At 31.7% G+C, this 14,960-nt stretch overlaps 1 protein-coding gene across 1 annotated transcript; it reads right to left on the bottom strand.

The window, feature by feature from the left end:
* Positions 1-5,012: 5,012 nt before the first annotated feature.
* Positions 5,013-12,169, bottom strand: LOC133189127 (protein ERGIC-53-like). The gene is made up of 8 exons (XM_061324544.1): positions 12,010-12,169; positions 9,584-9,640; positions 9,168-9,265; positions 8,698-8,805; positions 8,490-8,551; positions 7,694-7,793; positions 6,984-7,107; positions 5,013-5,286 (listed from the first exon to the last, which is right to left on the bottom strand). Exons 1-8 carry the CDS (start codon positions 12,158-12,160, stop codon positions 5,243-5,245), a joined length of 744 nt encoding a protein of 247 aa, XP_061180528.1. The 5' UTR covers positions 12,161-12,169; the 3' UTR covers positions 5,013-5,242.
* Positions 12,170-14,960: the final 2,791 nt, after the last annotated feature.

The raw sequence follows: 14,960 nt of genomic DNA, 5'->3' as shown, positions 1-14,960 counted from the left end.
AATTTAAATTTACATTACATTTAGTTCCATATTAGATACATTTCTCATCTTAAAACTTTATTTAAACATTCACTGATTAACACTGCAACAACAAATCAATCAATATTAAAGTTTTCAAATAACTATATCATCATTGAAAATAGTAATAGTAGTAGTAATACTTATTCGGTTCGGGAGAAGAAATGAAATATATAGGGATAACGAACAGTATTCAAGCTCAAAAGTCCAATAAACATTACAAAATAGGAGCAGAGCAAACACGGACCTTCAAAACATCAGAGGTGGGATCAGAAAAACCGATTCCTCCTATCTTCCATATTTTAGGTTCAGATTGTTAACTTCAAAGAAATTGTAGGATGACATCGTGCACCTAGCTAGCATGCCTCTCTTTAAATGCTTTTTATTTTCTTTCTATGTTGATACTTTAAATTGAGGAATTTGTATAATTTTTAGTAAAATATCAAAAGGGACAACTAGGATTCAAAAAATTATAATTAATTAAGTTAAAATGCCTTTGTTGAAGTTCTTTTGGATTTATTTCTATTACAAGTTGTAGTTCTAAATTTGAAAAGTACCTGAAGAAGCTGTTATACAGACCCTGAAAACGGGAAAAAAATTAAATGGCTCGAGGACGGGCATTAATAAGAAAAACTTAAATGAAAACTTTTCACAAGGAAGATTACATGGATATCCGTATTTTGTTCCTCTTACTTCTAGATAATAGATTACATCACACGGCGGATGTGACCATTCGACAGGGAATGTTTATTCCTCCATGGCACCTGATCCCACCTCTGCTTTTTTTTTTTAGATGTCCGTGTTTGCTCTGCTCCCACTTTGTATTGTTCCAATGGATTTTTAAGCTTGATTACTGTTCGATATCTTTATATTTCATTATAGAAAATTGTAAAACCTAAAAACAAAGAAAACTGTGAATTTCATATAAGACCGAGTTCGGAAGAATGGGAAAAAATCAGCGCAAAAAGTAATATATACTTTTTAGAATTAACAAAAACATTCCGCAGTAGCGTGCATTTGAAATGAATACTGTATGTATTTTTAAAAAAGCGGGCTTCATATTTTAGCGGCTTTGAAGCAGATAACGATGCGCTAATTCATGAATACCGCTAAGAAATCATTTATAAATAGAATATACGGCACGGACATGTATAGCGCTAATTTATGATTTCGCCAATTTAACAAGTCAATACTCAGTGATTGCGGTAATTTTTGAATACGCCAATTTAAGTACACGTACAGTATCACTTTATCGAATTAAAATTATACTTTGAAACATTATGAAATATTAATATGAAACATTAAAAATGTACCATTATATGTCTTTTTGTAATCCACGTGACCTTTTTTGAAGTATTTAGAGTTGTACTCCCGCACTTCTATAGTTACTGATTTATACTTAAGGACGTCTTCCACTGTGTACTGGTCCTCATTCGTCTTCACCCAGTCAGCTGACTGAGAGTTAGAGATTAGGATATCATTGCGCAGAGAGGAAACGTTGGTCCATTTAAAGGTCACGTCACCATTCAAAAACTCTGTCCATATTTCAAACTTTTGTCCTTGAAAGGAGAAACTTTATATTAGTTTTTTCTTCACTGCATTTGTTTGAATTTTTTCTACAAAAGTCATTTCAGAAGCAAAGAATCGAAAAAAATATCGTTTTACTAAGCTTCTATTGAAGAGATAAAGAATATGATTGTTTTTCTATAGCATGATAAAATGTAATTAGATTTTGTGAGAGTGTGTAAGTGTCAAACTATTACTATTTTGAAATTTAATTTACTATAGTCAAAGTACAACTCTAATGTAATGACGACAGAAGGTGATCAGTTATTTGTCTATATTTTGTCGACACAGTCGAAATGAATTCTAAGTTTCCCGACAAAGAAATTGTTCCACATGCATGTTCATTATCAAGAAATATGAAAACTAATGCAATCTTTTAAATACATACAAGGCATAAAATTATTATTTTCTGCGTACATGTATTTGAGACTGTTGCAAAGTTTTAACATTGAGTAAATAGCATTATTTAAAGGAAAGCAGCATATAGATAGAGGCATTATGGATATAAACATACCATTTTATGTTTGAGAAGGAGCTTAAAAAATCACATAAATATTGACTGCTTTACGCATTCAATTACTCTTTAACATAAAACTTCTTTTTCAAAAACATTTCGTTCTTACCGTGTACAAAAAATAATGTCCTGGCTAGGACCAGGTACAGCCACCTGAGTTTAATCATCAGACACTTGAGAATTATTACCATTAACAATAATCCTTTTTGCAATTAATTTTACTGTCAGATCTCTCCCCGATTGTATAAAACTAAATAAAAGAAATCTTGTGATAAACAATTTTCTTTCCCAATCCAGATTTTGTAAGTACATACAGGAAAGAAGAAAAACCTTACTCCGCTTGAAGTGAACCGGTGATTAGTGTGTTGATTTGCTATTTATAAGTTGATACTTAATAACCTCATACTTCCAAAATACAGATTTAAGTTATAAATAAAGGAAGGTTGATATTACTTTATCTAGAAAATAACAGAACACTATGTGGAATAAGAATATCTTCCTTGATTAAAAGGAAGTACTCTCTCTTTCTCTCTCTCCCTCTCTCAGCGTATGTTTGCTTTTCTGTTTGCAACAAAATTAAAAATTGTACTTTTCAGGAAAATTAAATGTGATATTAGTATTAAAAGACACGGGGTATGAAGAATTTTGAGCATTGATATATGACATTTACAAACTCGTTAGTCGCTATACATAGTCGCTTTACATAATGATAGTCGGATCAGTATAAAATCCTTCACTAGCTCCTTAATTCATTCTGTGATTCGTCAAAGAAAATGTACATGTGTAAGCAAGATCAATTGCAAGTTGCGTTGATCTCCTTTATCAGTCTTTAGTTGCAATGAACGGTGTTTGTATGCTCACAGAAAGATAGTCAAAAATCCTGTCAAAAATACGACTCTTCCTTTAGTTCTTCTAGTAAATTGCAAACCTAATAAATAATGTGAAGGCATGGCTATAGTTTCTAAACCAAAAATTACCTATTTTTTAAAAAAATTAAATTATCAGAAAACACCTGCACCAATCTTCTCAAAGAAAAATTATAAAGATCGAATTTAATGTGCAATGTGTAATAAATTAATCAAAACAGTGGACGGAAATTCGGAAATAATTCTATGAGACAGGTAGAAACATGCATATACGGTACACTGGAAAATTGGAATCTCAAAACTTCATTTCGCAAATACTTGGACATATCAAAGTCAGTCAAATGGCCATATCACATTTTCTACATGTATGGCGAATACTCGGATATCTCGGAGTTTTTCGACGGCCCCCATCCAGTGGGAGATAATACATATGAATGAATTAATCCTTAATTCGATGTTTTCCCATGTCAATATAGCAGAAAAAAAGAAATAAATCTTAAACTACATGTTAAAAGCATATATATGAATATAAATTATGGACAGTAAAATTGAATGAAAAACTCAATACCTCTATACTAGCACAAGAAGAATAAAAACTGTGGTAGTTATTGGTTTGAGACAGGTTGCCACTCAGTGCTGATATATAGGGAAAAAGAAGGAGAAAATCTTATCAGGCCCCATATGCAAGAAAGTCGGTTTCTTCTTTTAAACCCCTGAACAGTTTTAAGTGTATAAAGAAAATATATTTTATTTATATATCAATATCCCAAACATTATGTTTCTTGAAATGAAATCTTGGTAAGTGTACTTTTAATAAACACTTTTAAATTTGGCATATTTTTAACTTCTTTTTTGGAATAATTTTGAATTTTTTGACAATAAAGAGACAATAAGAATATCATATCAGCCTGCTATCACATCATGTAAAGCTTTCTACATAAAAAAGTGAAAAAACGAATGTCATTTCTGCAAATATTTAATATGGTTTGCTTTCAACAAAAGTGTATTGGTTTCCCAAAATATTTCTGCTCAAATATCGGATTTGTCTTTAAATCTTTAAAAATAATAATCCAGTTATGAGTACACTTTTCTGTTTGTATTATAGCCTAACTTGAAGAATAATTTGACATAATTCTTTCTCACTTATACTAGCGGAATCAAGCAGACACTTATAAAATTCGCACTTGTTTCTAGGTTGTGTCCGCGGTAAAACCTTTTAGATAAGGAAATAAATAAATGAATAGTGTAAAATAAATGTTGTTTATATGAAGAGCACTTCTGTGTGGATTTTTATGGTGAAGAATCTCTTAAGTCTATGACAAACTGTTTTCACAATAGAATGCTACACAATTCTATAATCATAAGTTTATGAGATTTATTTTTTTAGATGCTTTGTAAAACTCAGCATAACAATGGGAATTTTTCATTGCACGGAAAAAAGAAGACAACAGTAATTGAGCAAGAAAATCACAAACTGAAACCTTTTTTACCTTCCTTACAAAAGATCTTATAAACAAATAATGGTGGTGCTGAGTAAAAGACTGATGTTTCATAAAACAGACATTTTAATGAGTTAAATGTTTGATATATTTGTTTTAAAACCTGTTCACAGATTTTTATTGTTTGTAGGTTTTTCGAGATCGATTACTGTTCGCTGATTTCACCTTTTTCGTACAATAAATTCGTTCATTTAATTCGACAGGTAGGTTGCAGTAATAAATTATGATCAATATTACATAAGGTATATCATAGTTTCTAGTTCTAGGGAGGTTTACGGTCAAATAAATTTACCTTCCCACGTAGGATGGAATATCTTTAAGAAACAAAATAAAGTAATATTTCCTTTCTAATCTCTTTAGTGGATTTCATGCTCACTGATTATATTTGCATTAGACCTTTATCAGATTTCATATTGTATTAATATTTTTTTAACGTATGAAATTTGTCAATAGATAATATTGAAATTATTTTTTTTATTAAATACCTAATGATTAAGTAATTAAAAAATATATATACGTCAAACATATGGAAGACATACATGTACATAATCTGATGGCAGAGATATCAATCTAGACACAAATTTGAAAGGTTTAATATAAAGGAAGAATCAAAATATCATTTTGTTTAATCTTTAGGCAGGTGATGCCGGGTATGATCAAATAACGAAGAGAGACTGTTTGTTTACATAATTAATGTCTCTGTCTCTGGAGAGCTAAATATTGCGCTCTTTCACAGAGTAGGAGAGAAAAATCATCTTGTAGTCTGTTCGTCCTGTGAATTAAAGCAGTGAATGGGTGAGGAAGGCCAAGACTCTATGTTCATCTAAAACAAAAAGTACAGATTTCCTATGTCAGTTTGAATTATTTCTTGAATGAAAAGATTTTACAATGCTAAGACATTTGCAAAGACTACTGTTTAATTTTTACATATATAAAATCAGTATGATTTTAAAATCAATATTATTTTCTATCTGAATTAACCAGTAGATTTTGTAAAAAAGGTATTTTTTTCTCGGGATATTTAAGTTTAAACTCCGAAACTAGGTTTGCCTTAAAGAGATAGCATATGGAATTTACAGTCCAAGTTTCAGTAATATAACTTGATATTCAAACAATACATATTTTATTCATAAGGTGAGACCTAGCCTGGGAATAATCAAAAACAGCAATATAATCCAGAAAGAAAAAAATAGGAACCCCCCCCCCCCACCCACCCCAAAAAAGACCCTCAAATGTCTTATTTAATATAAATCCGTTAAACCTCGTCCCACGGCCTCTAGATCCCTTTCTTGATATGATTTGATACATATACCAGGGTTGTCCAAAAAGTTCGTGGACAAGGGCGTTTCTGTCAAAATGAATGGTTCAAGATATACTTATTGTATACCAAAATATTAGTTATGAAAATCCAAGTCAGAATGGTTTGGTTTTTATTGTTTGAACTAAATATTTTTGTACAAATCGCGGTCATTAAAGGTCGCCGATAGTGCGCACGGACCAGGGTTAAAATGCCTTAAACTTTTTAAAAAAGTTTTCTGATTAAAATGATTATTTTCTTTATAAAACGAGTCAAAGCTTAATACAATTAAATGTGTCGCAAATAAAGCGGCTATCGTCATTTTCCGATATCTTTAGTATCGCTTACTAAATAGACAGTGAGAATATTAAGCAAAAACCGCAAGAAGTACGTTTCAAAAATTGACAGAAAAAGCGACGTCGGCAATCAGAACGGAACAGCGTCCAATCATAAATTATGGTTTAATATGGTTGAAACGACATCAGACTCAAAATATTTATTCAAACAACTTGAAATTATTGGAATATATTTAGTTCATTGATTTGTAATTGATGTATACGATTTTTCAACGGTGTGTAAATTTCGGAGACACTACAAGAAGTGGAAAACCGCTGTTATTTGTTCTAAATCTAACGCCGTCGGACAGGGCTGTGCAGCCCGTGTATACGAACTGTTTATATTGATGACGCTCGAAAATTATCGTATATTGTCTTGAATTTTAATAAAGTAATCAATTATGGTCTATACATAAATATCATTGCGCACACTTGGCAGTGTGGCATAATAAAGAAAATTAGCGTGTGTCCATGAACATGTGATAAAAATTCAAAATGATCCCTATTTTTGACGTTATCATGAAATTAGCGTTACGTCAGACTGGGCCGTGCGGCTTGCATATACAAAGTATTTACACTTATAATGTTCATAAAATAGTGTGCATTGTTTTTAATTTTTTTTAATATATTTACTAAATCATGGTCTATATTAAGATATTATCGTACACGTTTGCTATTGCGGACTTTATTAAGAAAATTACGCATGTGTCCACGAACTTTTTGGACAACCCTCGTACATGCACACTTAAAGGTATACTACCACATAGATATTTAAAATAAACAATTTCTTTTATTGCCATCCCCAAACTGATATCTTTTCAATTTTGTAGACAGCAAATACAAGTATAATCTTATTATTTATTGGCAATGTTCATTTTAAGTGTTTACCTGCGAGTCTACCAGTAGCAGCACTTACACCAAAGTAGCCACTGTCTGGGAGATTTACGTTCTCCTGTCTCAGACAGAGCTCAAAATCGTCCTTATTATTGGTCAGACCATTGTTCACAAATACCTGGGAAATGTTATAAAAGTGAGTTTTCCATGTATAAACAATATATAAATTTATCGACTTTGAAATGTTAGTATACCTTAAACCTTATAAGTCATCTAATTTTTAAGACAGACTATATCATTTCAGTGTTTTTGATTCTTTGTAACTTGAAATCAAATGTGAAAATATACATTCACATTGTTTGTTCTGGAAGAAAACAGATGTATGATTTTTTTTTTCCAGCTATGGCTATATGATATGTATGATATATATGCATTTATCCATCAAAATATATAGCTTTGTATCAAATCATAATTGTAGTTGAACATTTAAATGCCAATAAAAATAGACATGTGACCATGTAAAGAAAAAAAAGTCCATTTAATAATGTATTCCATAAAAAAATTAAGAAAAAAATCAAAAGTAAAATTATATAAATGCCAATAAATACGGGCATGTGACCATGTATAAAAAAAATGCCAATTAAATAATAACTTTCATCAAAGAATTTAGAAAAAAACTAAAAGTAAAACCGTATAAATACACTTGAAATAAATAAAAGCATTATTGCCTGGTAGCTAGGAGAGTATAATGAATGACCACATACCGTTAGGCTTTTGTTTTTGTATTCTATCTTTACCCTGACGGGATACGGCTTGTTTCTAAAGTCACGCAGACATCCACCAAGTTGCTGTTGTGATCCATCACTTTAAAACAGAGAGGTGATCAAAGGAAGAATGATTTAGGAACTGTTTAAAGCCTCAATATAAAGAAAATACATGGCATAATACAAACATACAGTATTTTTAATGTTAATCTTTATGTGTAAATGAATAATAGGCATGCCTTAAAGATGATAAGAAAATTCTAAAGATTATGCTCCATTTCATTAAGATATCTTTTCACTTGTGCAAAAGAGTATTTTTGACGTTTTAAAATAATTTTTTCAACTTGTAGACGGGTTCGAATCCATTGCGGGAGGACCAGTCCTTCGAATGAGACTGTATAAACCGAGGTCCCGTGTCGCAGTAGGTGTTGGCACGAAAGAGATCCCTCACTGCTCGATGGCCCTGAGTACCGAGCATAGATTAAAATTTGCAGCCCTCCATTGCAGTCCGCCACAAATGCTGGCGTCTCCACATGAGCGAAAATTCTCGAGAGGGACGTTAAACAACATACAAACAAAACTTGTTGAATTCTCTCATGTCAAATGACACCATTTGATGTCACACGATATATGTTGTCACATAATGACACTTTTTTCTCATAGAGGTAAAAGATAAATATGAAATCAGATGAATTTTCGTTTTTGTGTATCTCAAATTGTTAATTCTAACTGTTGATTTGTTTTTATTTCATCCTCACTAACCCCTCAGTATCCCCTTCAGTAAATCAACACTCACTTCTGATGGTCATACTGTTGAGTTCCATCGTTGACCATTGCCATAATGTATGGGTTGTTTTGCTAAAATAAAGTAAGATTTTAATTGACAAAAATCATCGTCATTGTAAAATCATTGTGAAATCATTTTTTAAAAAATATGAATCATTACACTTTAATTTGCTAGATATGCATGTGCCTATACAAATACTCGAAACAATTTCGACCACCTGTCCATCATTATCAAAGGTGTCCATGAAGACACCTAATCCCCTCCACATATCCTGGTTCCCAAAAACTGGTCCCTCCTGACCTTTCTCCTCGGTAAACCACATCGCCTTTTGAAAATTGAAGAGCAGAACATAGTAACAAAATTCAATACACCATATTCAGTCACAAAGTAGTTAAAAGCAACATTTATCAAACGTGTTTATCGGTCAAATGTATTGAACAAAACGCTTTTGTATTTTTGTTCGTATAGAACATTTACTAAGCCCTCTCTATGGATAGATATGTAAATTATAAATTATTCATCTTTATTGGATGAGTAGATAAGTGGATAAAAAGTTTAATTGCTTCAACAAATGACAATTTTTTTTTGTTATAATGGATAAACTCTGCGTGCTATAGAAGATAGATTCTGTGTTTAGATAGATGTCAATGTGCATGAACATATTCCAAAACGAAAAAAAAAATTTACAAGTCCATCTGCGCCCGAACGACCTCGACCTGAGACCTTGAAAACACATTCCACAGACCACTGGTTAAAGTTAGTTTTCAGAGTGGTCCAGATCCATCCTATCAAAAAAAAAAAAAAAAAAGAAAAAAAGAAAAAAAAAAGAAAAAGAAAATTGCTCTCAAAACTGAAGTAATCAAATAAGTAACATCTACATTATATTTTTGTGCTTCAAATTAGTCAATCAAAAAGACATTAAGCTTCTTCATTGATACGAATAAGCAATTATTGAAAACATGAATTTTCCTTCCAAAATGCAACTAAACAAAACGGAAAAGATATATTCCCCCTTTACTCTATCTCCGTTATAATAGTACACTGTTTTATTTACAAAGTCTAAAATTGTTATCTAAATATATTTAAAAGGCCTCTCTAGTTACCTCTCTTGCTTCTTCTATAGGGAGTTAATCTGATATAATCATCACCAGCGACAGCATCTGAAAAAATATCAAAATAAATCACCACTACAGGATTGTACATCACTTCACCATGGTTTTTCTGATTACTAACTTTGATCACATTTGTTCTAGTCTGTGAGATTCCGCTTTTTCCTTCATATGGTGCTTATGTCTCCATATTTAATCAATATGCAAGAGCACGCTCAGAGTTCGATCAATTTTAAAACGAGTCAGGCTACTGACAAATAAGTTAATGTAAATTTCACGAGATTTTATCAAGCTCGTCTAAAGTCAGCATTTCAGAAATTCTATGAACTTAATAATGTTTTCTTTGATAATACAACCTATCACTGGGTTGTATTTTGACTAACATATTTCATAGTAATTGCTAGGCCATTGTTTTTATACTCAGTATGACCAAAGGTTATACAGTTTACGTGATCAATACAAAGGGCTTTCGGTGGGTGTGACCGGTTGACAGGGGATGCTTTCTCCTCTTAGGAACCGAAATATGTGCAAGATACGATGCAGTTACGATATCTAAAGATTATTTTTTATAGTTTGCCACATTATTTCTTTATACGTTTATTAGAATACTTTTAGTTCACGAAGTTTTCCTCTCTCTCAAGATATCGTTTCAATATCGAATCAAGATTTTTAAATTCGTTATGCCCCCCCCCCCCCAAAAAAAAAAATACTGTGGCTTTTTAATATGTGAATAACTTGAATACTATTACTTCATGAAGTATCCGTACAGTGTCGTAATCGTCAACCCTTGGTAAGTACCGTCCTTGTCATGGTATATGTGTGTCAACGTTTGAATACTTAACATTGACGAAGATTGTATTTTTCATCGATATCGTTGATATCGACGACATTGTTTCGATAACAAGTCATTTTTTGTCATCCTTCTTGTGAATGTATTTTTATTTGCAAGACTTGTGCATATGAACTAAGTTCGCCCTGCTGTCGATATCGTCGACATGCTATATATATGAAATTGAAAATAAATTTTACAGACCAGGGTCGATATTGATACGATATCCTCACGGTAGTTCGATGTCGATGGTTTCGACATAGCAATCAGTCTTATATATGGTATCCAGTAATTCCAATTTCATAGTACTGATTCGGATCGATACGATATCAACATAATATTGTCGATATCGTCGATATCGACATCGAATTCAATCTTGGACATCTCCAGAATTCTCATCGTTTTATGCCCTGTTCACAATTTTGTTTTGCTGATATGTTTCTATTTTACATTGATCACTGTTCGTTATATTATTTTTCATATCATTTTTCTCAAATTCGCTTCATTTCAAAACCAAATGAAATGCGTAAGCAAATACTAATTTAATGATCGATAGGTAGGATATTCAACATATAAATTTATTATACTTTCATGTTAAATACTAAAAAATACTAAAATCTAATTGGTGTAGACGCATTTAACAATCCAAAATGTTGATCTCGGCGTTAGCAACACACTTGACAACGGGTAACACAAGGAAATTGTTACATGCGTGCAAATTAGGCGCCTACAGTTCACCGTTGAATTCTCGAAACATCTGTTTTGCGTTTGACAGAAGCCTTATAAACTTGTCGTCAATAAATCTTGCGTCCGATGTAGCTTACTTGAAAACTACAAACGACATACGACTCGTGCCTGCGAGTACAGAAATAACGAAACTTTAGATAATAAAGATTCATTGAATATCAAACAAATAAAAAAGAGGTAGGTAAATCTTTTTCAAAGCTTTCTTATTGAGAAAAATATTAGAGGGGAGTTTGAAAGCTTTCTAAACGTGAACGTACATACGATCGACGATTTTTTTTCTGACATCCTAAATTAATAAGACATTCAGTATAATAAAATAAATGGTGCCTGTTTTGGAGGTTAACAGTTGAAATTGACAAACCAAGGAAAACTATTGTCAACCGACGCGTCAACAAAACAGGAACCAATTATATAGTAGTATAATAGTAGTATAAATGACGTTAAAAACCTCTAAGCAAATCTGTATAAAACCTTAGACATAGATCTTCCATTTCAAATGCAGCAATTGAGTAAATTCACCAACCATTTTTTATGCAAAAATACATTACTTTTATCTTAATGGAAATCTAACAAATATTTTGACTCGGTCATGTTTCGATGTGAACGAAAAGATTAACACGGCGTTACGTTTTAATATTACATTGTAGTATTCGGAGTGGCGACTTTACGTCCATACATTTTTAAATGCATAACTAAAATAATGACTTCAAGCTACCACTATGTTGTTTATCTATCTTTATATTCATTCATTAATTTAATCAAGCATAGATAAAATTCTGAAATCTAATTTCCTGCCATGAAACATGGTACCAACAGATCAGGACACGTTTAGTGTAAGTCTTACCTCCCCCGTAATCCCAGAATGGGATGCTATTGTTGCTCTGGATCAGGTGGGGGCCTTTAAAGCTGTATTTGTATTCATAACTGACCTTAAGTTGCAATCCATAAGCTAGATAAATTAGAGAACACACAAAAATGGCTTGGGAAAATAACATCGTCCTTATAACGTTCTACAAAGAAAAGTCAGTCACCCTTCCGATGTTTGCTGTATTTAAAAATATGTCATACGATATCCTCGACTCATTAAAAAGAATGAGTGTAGCAGATGTGAACAAACAGGTCAACAAACTTCAGTAGTAGTCTAAATCAACGCTTAAATAGTAAAATATAATTTGTTTTTGGAACGCTTGGTCTCTTTTTATAGCCTCATAAAGAGAATAAAAAGAATCTTTTTTATTGCACATTGGTGATAGCGACAATAATGTAGTTAATATATACATCAGATACTGAATATTATAAAAAAAAATTTACCGATGCACTTTGTTCAAAGAATAGCAAAAAAATGAACTAACTCAGAATTCGTTTTTTGTTGTTTATTTGTTGTTGATAGGACTCAGTAGACATAATTCATATTACAGATGTTTCTTTTTTGAAATGTCATTTTTCTAATTTGAGTTAAATCTAATTGAAGTACATTTAAATGTGTACATTTATCGATGTATTTTACAGAAGACATAACTAAAGTATACTTACAGATTTGAGGAAGAAAACAATGATTATTTGAGACAGGCTCAATGAAGGCTAAAAAGCAGGCTACAATATATTATATTGTTACAATTATTGAGGGAATCTTATTAAATTCCATTCAAAAGCCAGTCATCAAATTCAGTTGATGGCGTAGAGGTGTGACGGTATAATAAATTGCATAGTTTGATCCATATAATGCATCAAACATTCTATCTTATATTTGATATATACATGTTCATGTATTTCACTATCTACTTTGTATTGTATGGTAACAATATTTAAAAAGAAGAGGAATTTGATTAAATGAAGAGGCGGTAGACATAGAGAAACAACATTTAAAGATGAAACAAGGCTTGGATATCTGCTCAATAAGAAAAAAGACAGTGTAGAGAAATTGAGTTAGTTTCCTAGGCCTACCAGCTGTTTCCAAGTGCTTAACCTCTTTCCCCTTTTCAATAGTTTGTTCGTGAAACAAAAGTGGACAGTGGAATACTCAGTGTTTCAGAAATATCATTAGTTTTAGATTCTTTTGATAATACGCATCTACAATAGGCTTTCCTTTTTCAAAAGCAATCAATTTTAACATCAGCAAACGACATAGAGTATACAAAGAAAAAATGTAGGCAAGCAATTCATGAAACTGAATAATAGTGATAAATATGAAAAATATACTTTTCAAGCCTATGCCTTTCCTTTCTGTATATATACAGCATACATATGTAACAAATTATGGACGTCTACAGAAACTGGAAATGAATAGTTATCAAATATCGAATCTAAGTCTATTGAAAATGGAAATAAATACATGTTATATTAGTTATTATATACATGTATCATAACAAAAATTGCATAAAAATAGAAAATTGTGGAATTTATAAATCTCGGGGGTAAAGTAGCAAATGAATTAAGGTTTAGCCGATCGCGCAGGATAAAAATAGAAGAAAACAAATGCTGGGCATGAGTGAAGGATGAACTTTTCACCGCTGATAATTAGCTCCATGAAGTTTGCTATTTATTTGTAGATTAAGAACTTGTTTATAAGATGCTGGTTTGGTCAAGAATAAGGGTGTAACCAATCAAAGAGGTTGATGCAAGGGTTCAGAGGTCATGCATCTGTATAAATTACCTACAGGAAATAAAAAGTCAAGATTATACAAAAAGTTCAACAAGAATTTTACGAGCAATTTAAGATAAAAAGAGGGTTTAAGGTCGGATAATATTAATTTAAATTCAGAGCAAAATTAAAAGTCATTAGTGCAAATTTTGAAGAAATACTCAAATATGCAGGGCATGTACGGGGGTATAAATGTAGCGCAGTGAGACATAGCCAGCCGGTGGTCTGCTGGATTTTGTCTCTTTCTGGTTGCATTTATACAGGTAAGAGATTTTTATAGACTTGCGCGATTTTTGTAAGATGGTTAAAATGTTCAGATGGCTTAATGTATTTACAGGTTAATATATTTTATAATCTGATAGAAATGTTTCGTATTTATTATAATGTTTGTTATGTTGTGTATTGTGTATCTTTAGTAATTGTAAATAATTAGAATGTATGTGTTAATTTAATAAAGGGTGGTCTGCTGGATTTTGTCTCTTTCTGGTTGCATTTATACAGGTTGGGTAACAGCTAGGGCCACTCCCCATAACCTGTGATGCGCTATGGACAGTAAGGGAACATATCCTAGAAAGAGTAGATTCAAACTGGAACGTCATTTTGAGAAATAAAGGAATATTGATAATTGATATTGATCCAGCTAACTTGGGTCAATCTGCTCAAGACCAGGGGATTGTAAGAATTGTTCCCCTGTGTCTTAAAACCTCTCACAGGCAAAAAGCGCACAACGATCCCGGAGCTGACAATCAATTTATCCAGTGACCAGAGAAATTCTAAGACCAAAAACAATATATCCAAAATAAGCGCAGACACCAAAAACCTTTTTTTGTTTTTTATATGGTACATATATAAATTAAAATTTAAAAAGCAAGTTGTTCAATCTGTTACGTAAAATATATTTATACCTGGCTGAAAGAAAACAAGTTTCTGAAGGTTTTCATCTGTTTTTGACAGTGTAATATGCATCTGTTTTATTGTCATGTTAACGATTTCAGGAAAAATATTTGTCACAGATTGAAAAAAAATAATTATTCTAATAAATGCTATATGTTTTAATGTTAAGTGAATTGATTTACTAATTATCATCTTATTATAATCACAATCATCATCATCATCTTTATCACATAAAAGAGGTAGTTAATTACTGCCATCTG

The sequence above is a fragment of the Saccostrea echinata genome, unplaced genomic scaffold, assembly GCF_033153115.1.
Source record: "Saccostrea echinata isolate AGI-Se365-2 ecotype Australia unplaced genomic scaffold, CSIRO_AGI_Sech_v1 ptg000017l, whole genome shotgun sequence".
Classification (NCBI taxonomy): domain Eukaryota; kingdom Metazoa; phylum Mollusca; class Bivalvia; order Ostreida; family Ostreidae; genus Saccostrea; species Saccostrea echinata.
This window is presented reverse-complemented; position numbering and strand designations above follow the sequence as displayed.

Excerpts from the sequence above, each read along its gene's own strand:
- LOC133189127 (XM_061324544.1), bottom strand. The coding sequence starts at position 12,160 with ATGTTATTTTCCCAAGCCATTTTTGTGTGTTCTCTAATTTATCTAGCT. Across the intron at positions 7,794-8,489 it reads CAACAGTATGACCATCAGAA|TGATGGATCACAACAGCAAC; the intron begins GTGAGTGTTGAT and ends TCTGTTTTAAAG. Across the intron at positions 5,287-6,983 it reads TGCTACTGGTAGACTCGCAG|ATGAACATAGAGTCTTGGCC; the intron begins GTAAACACTTAA and ends TTTTTGTTTTAG.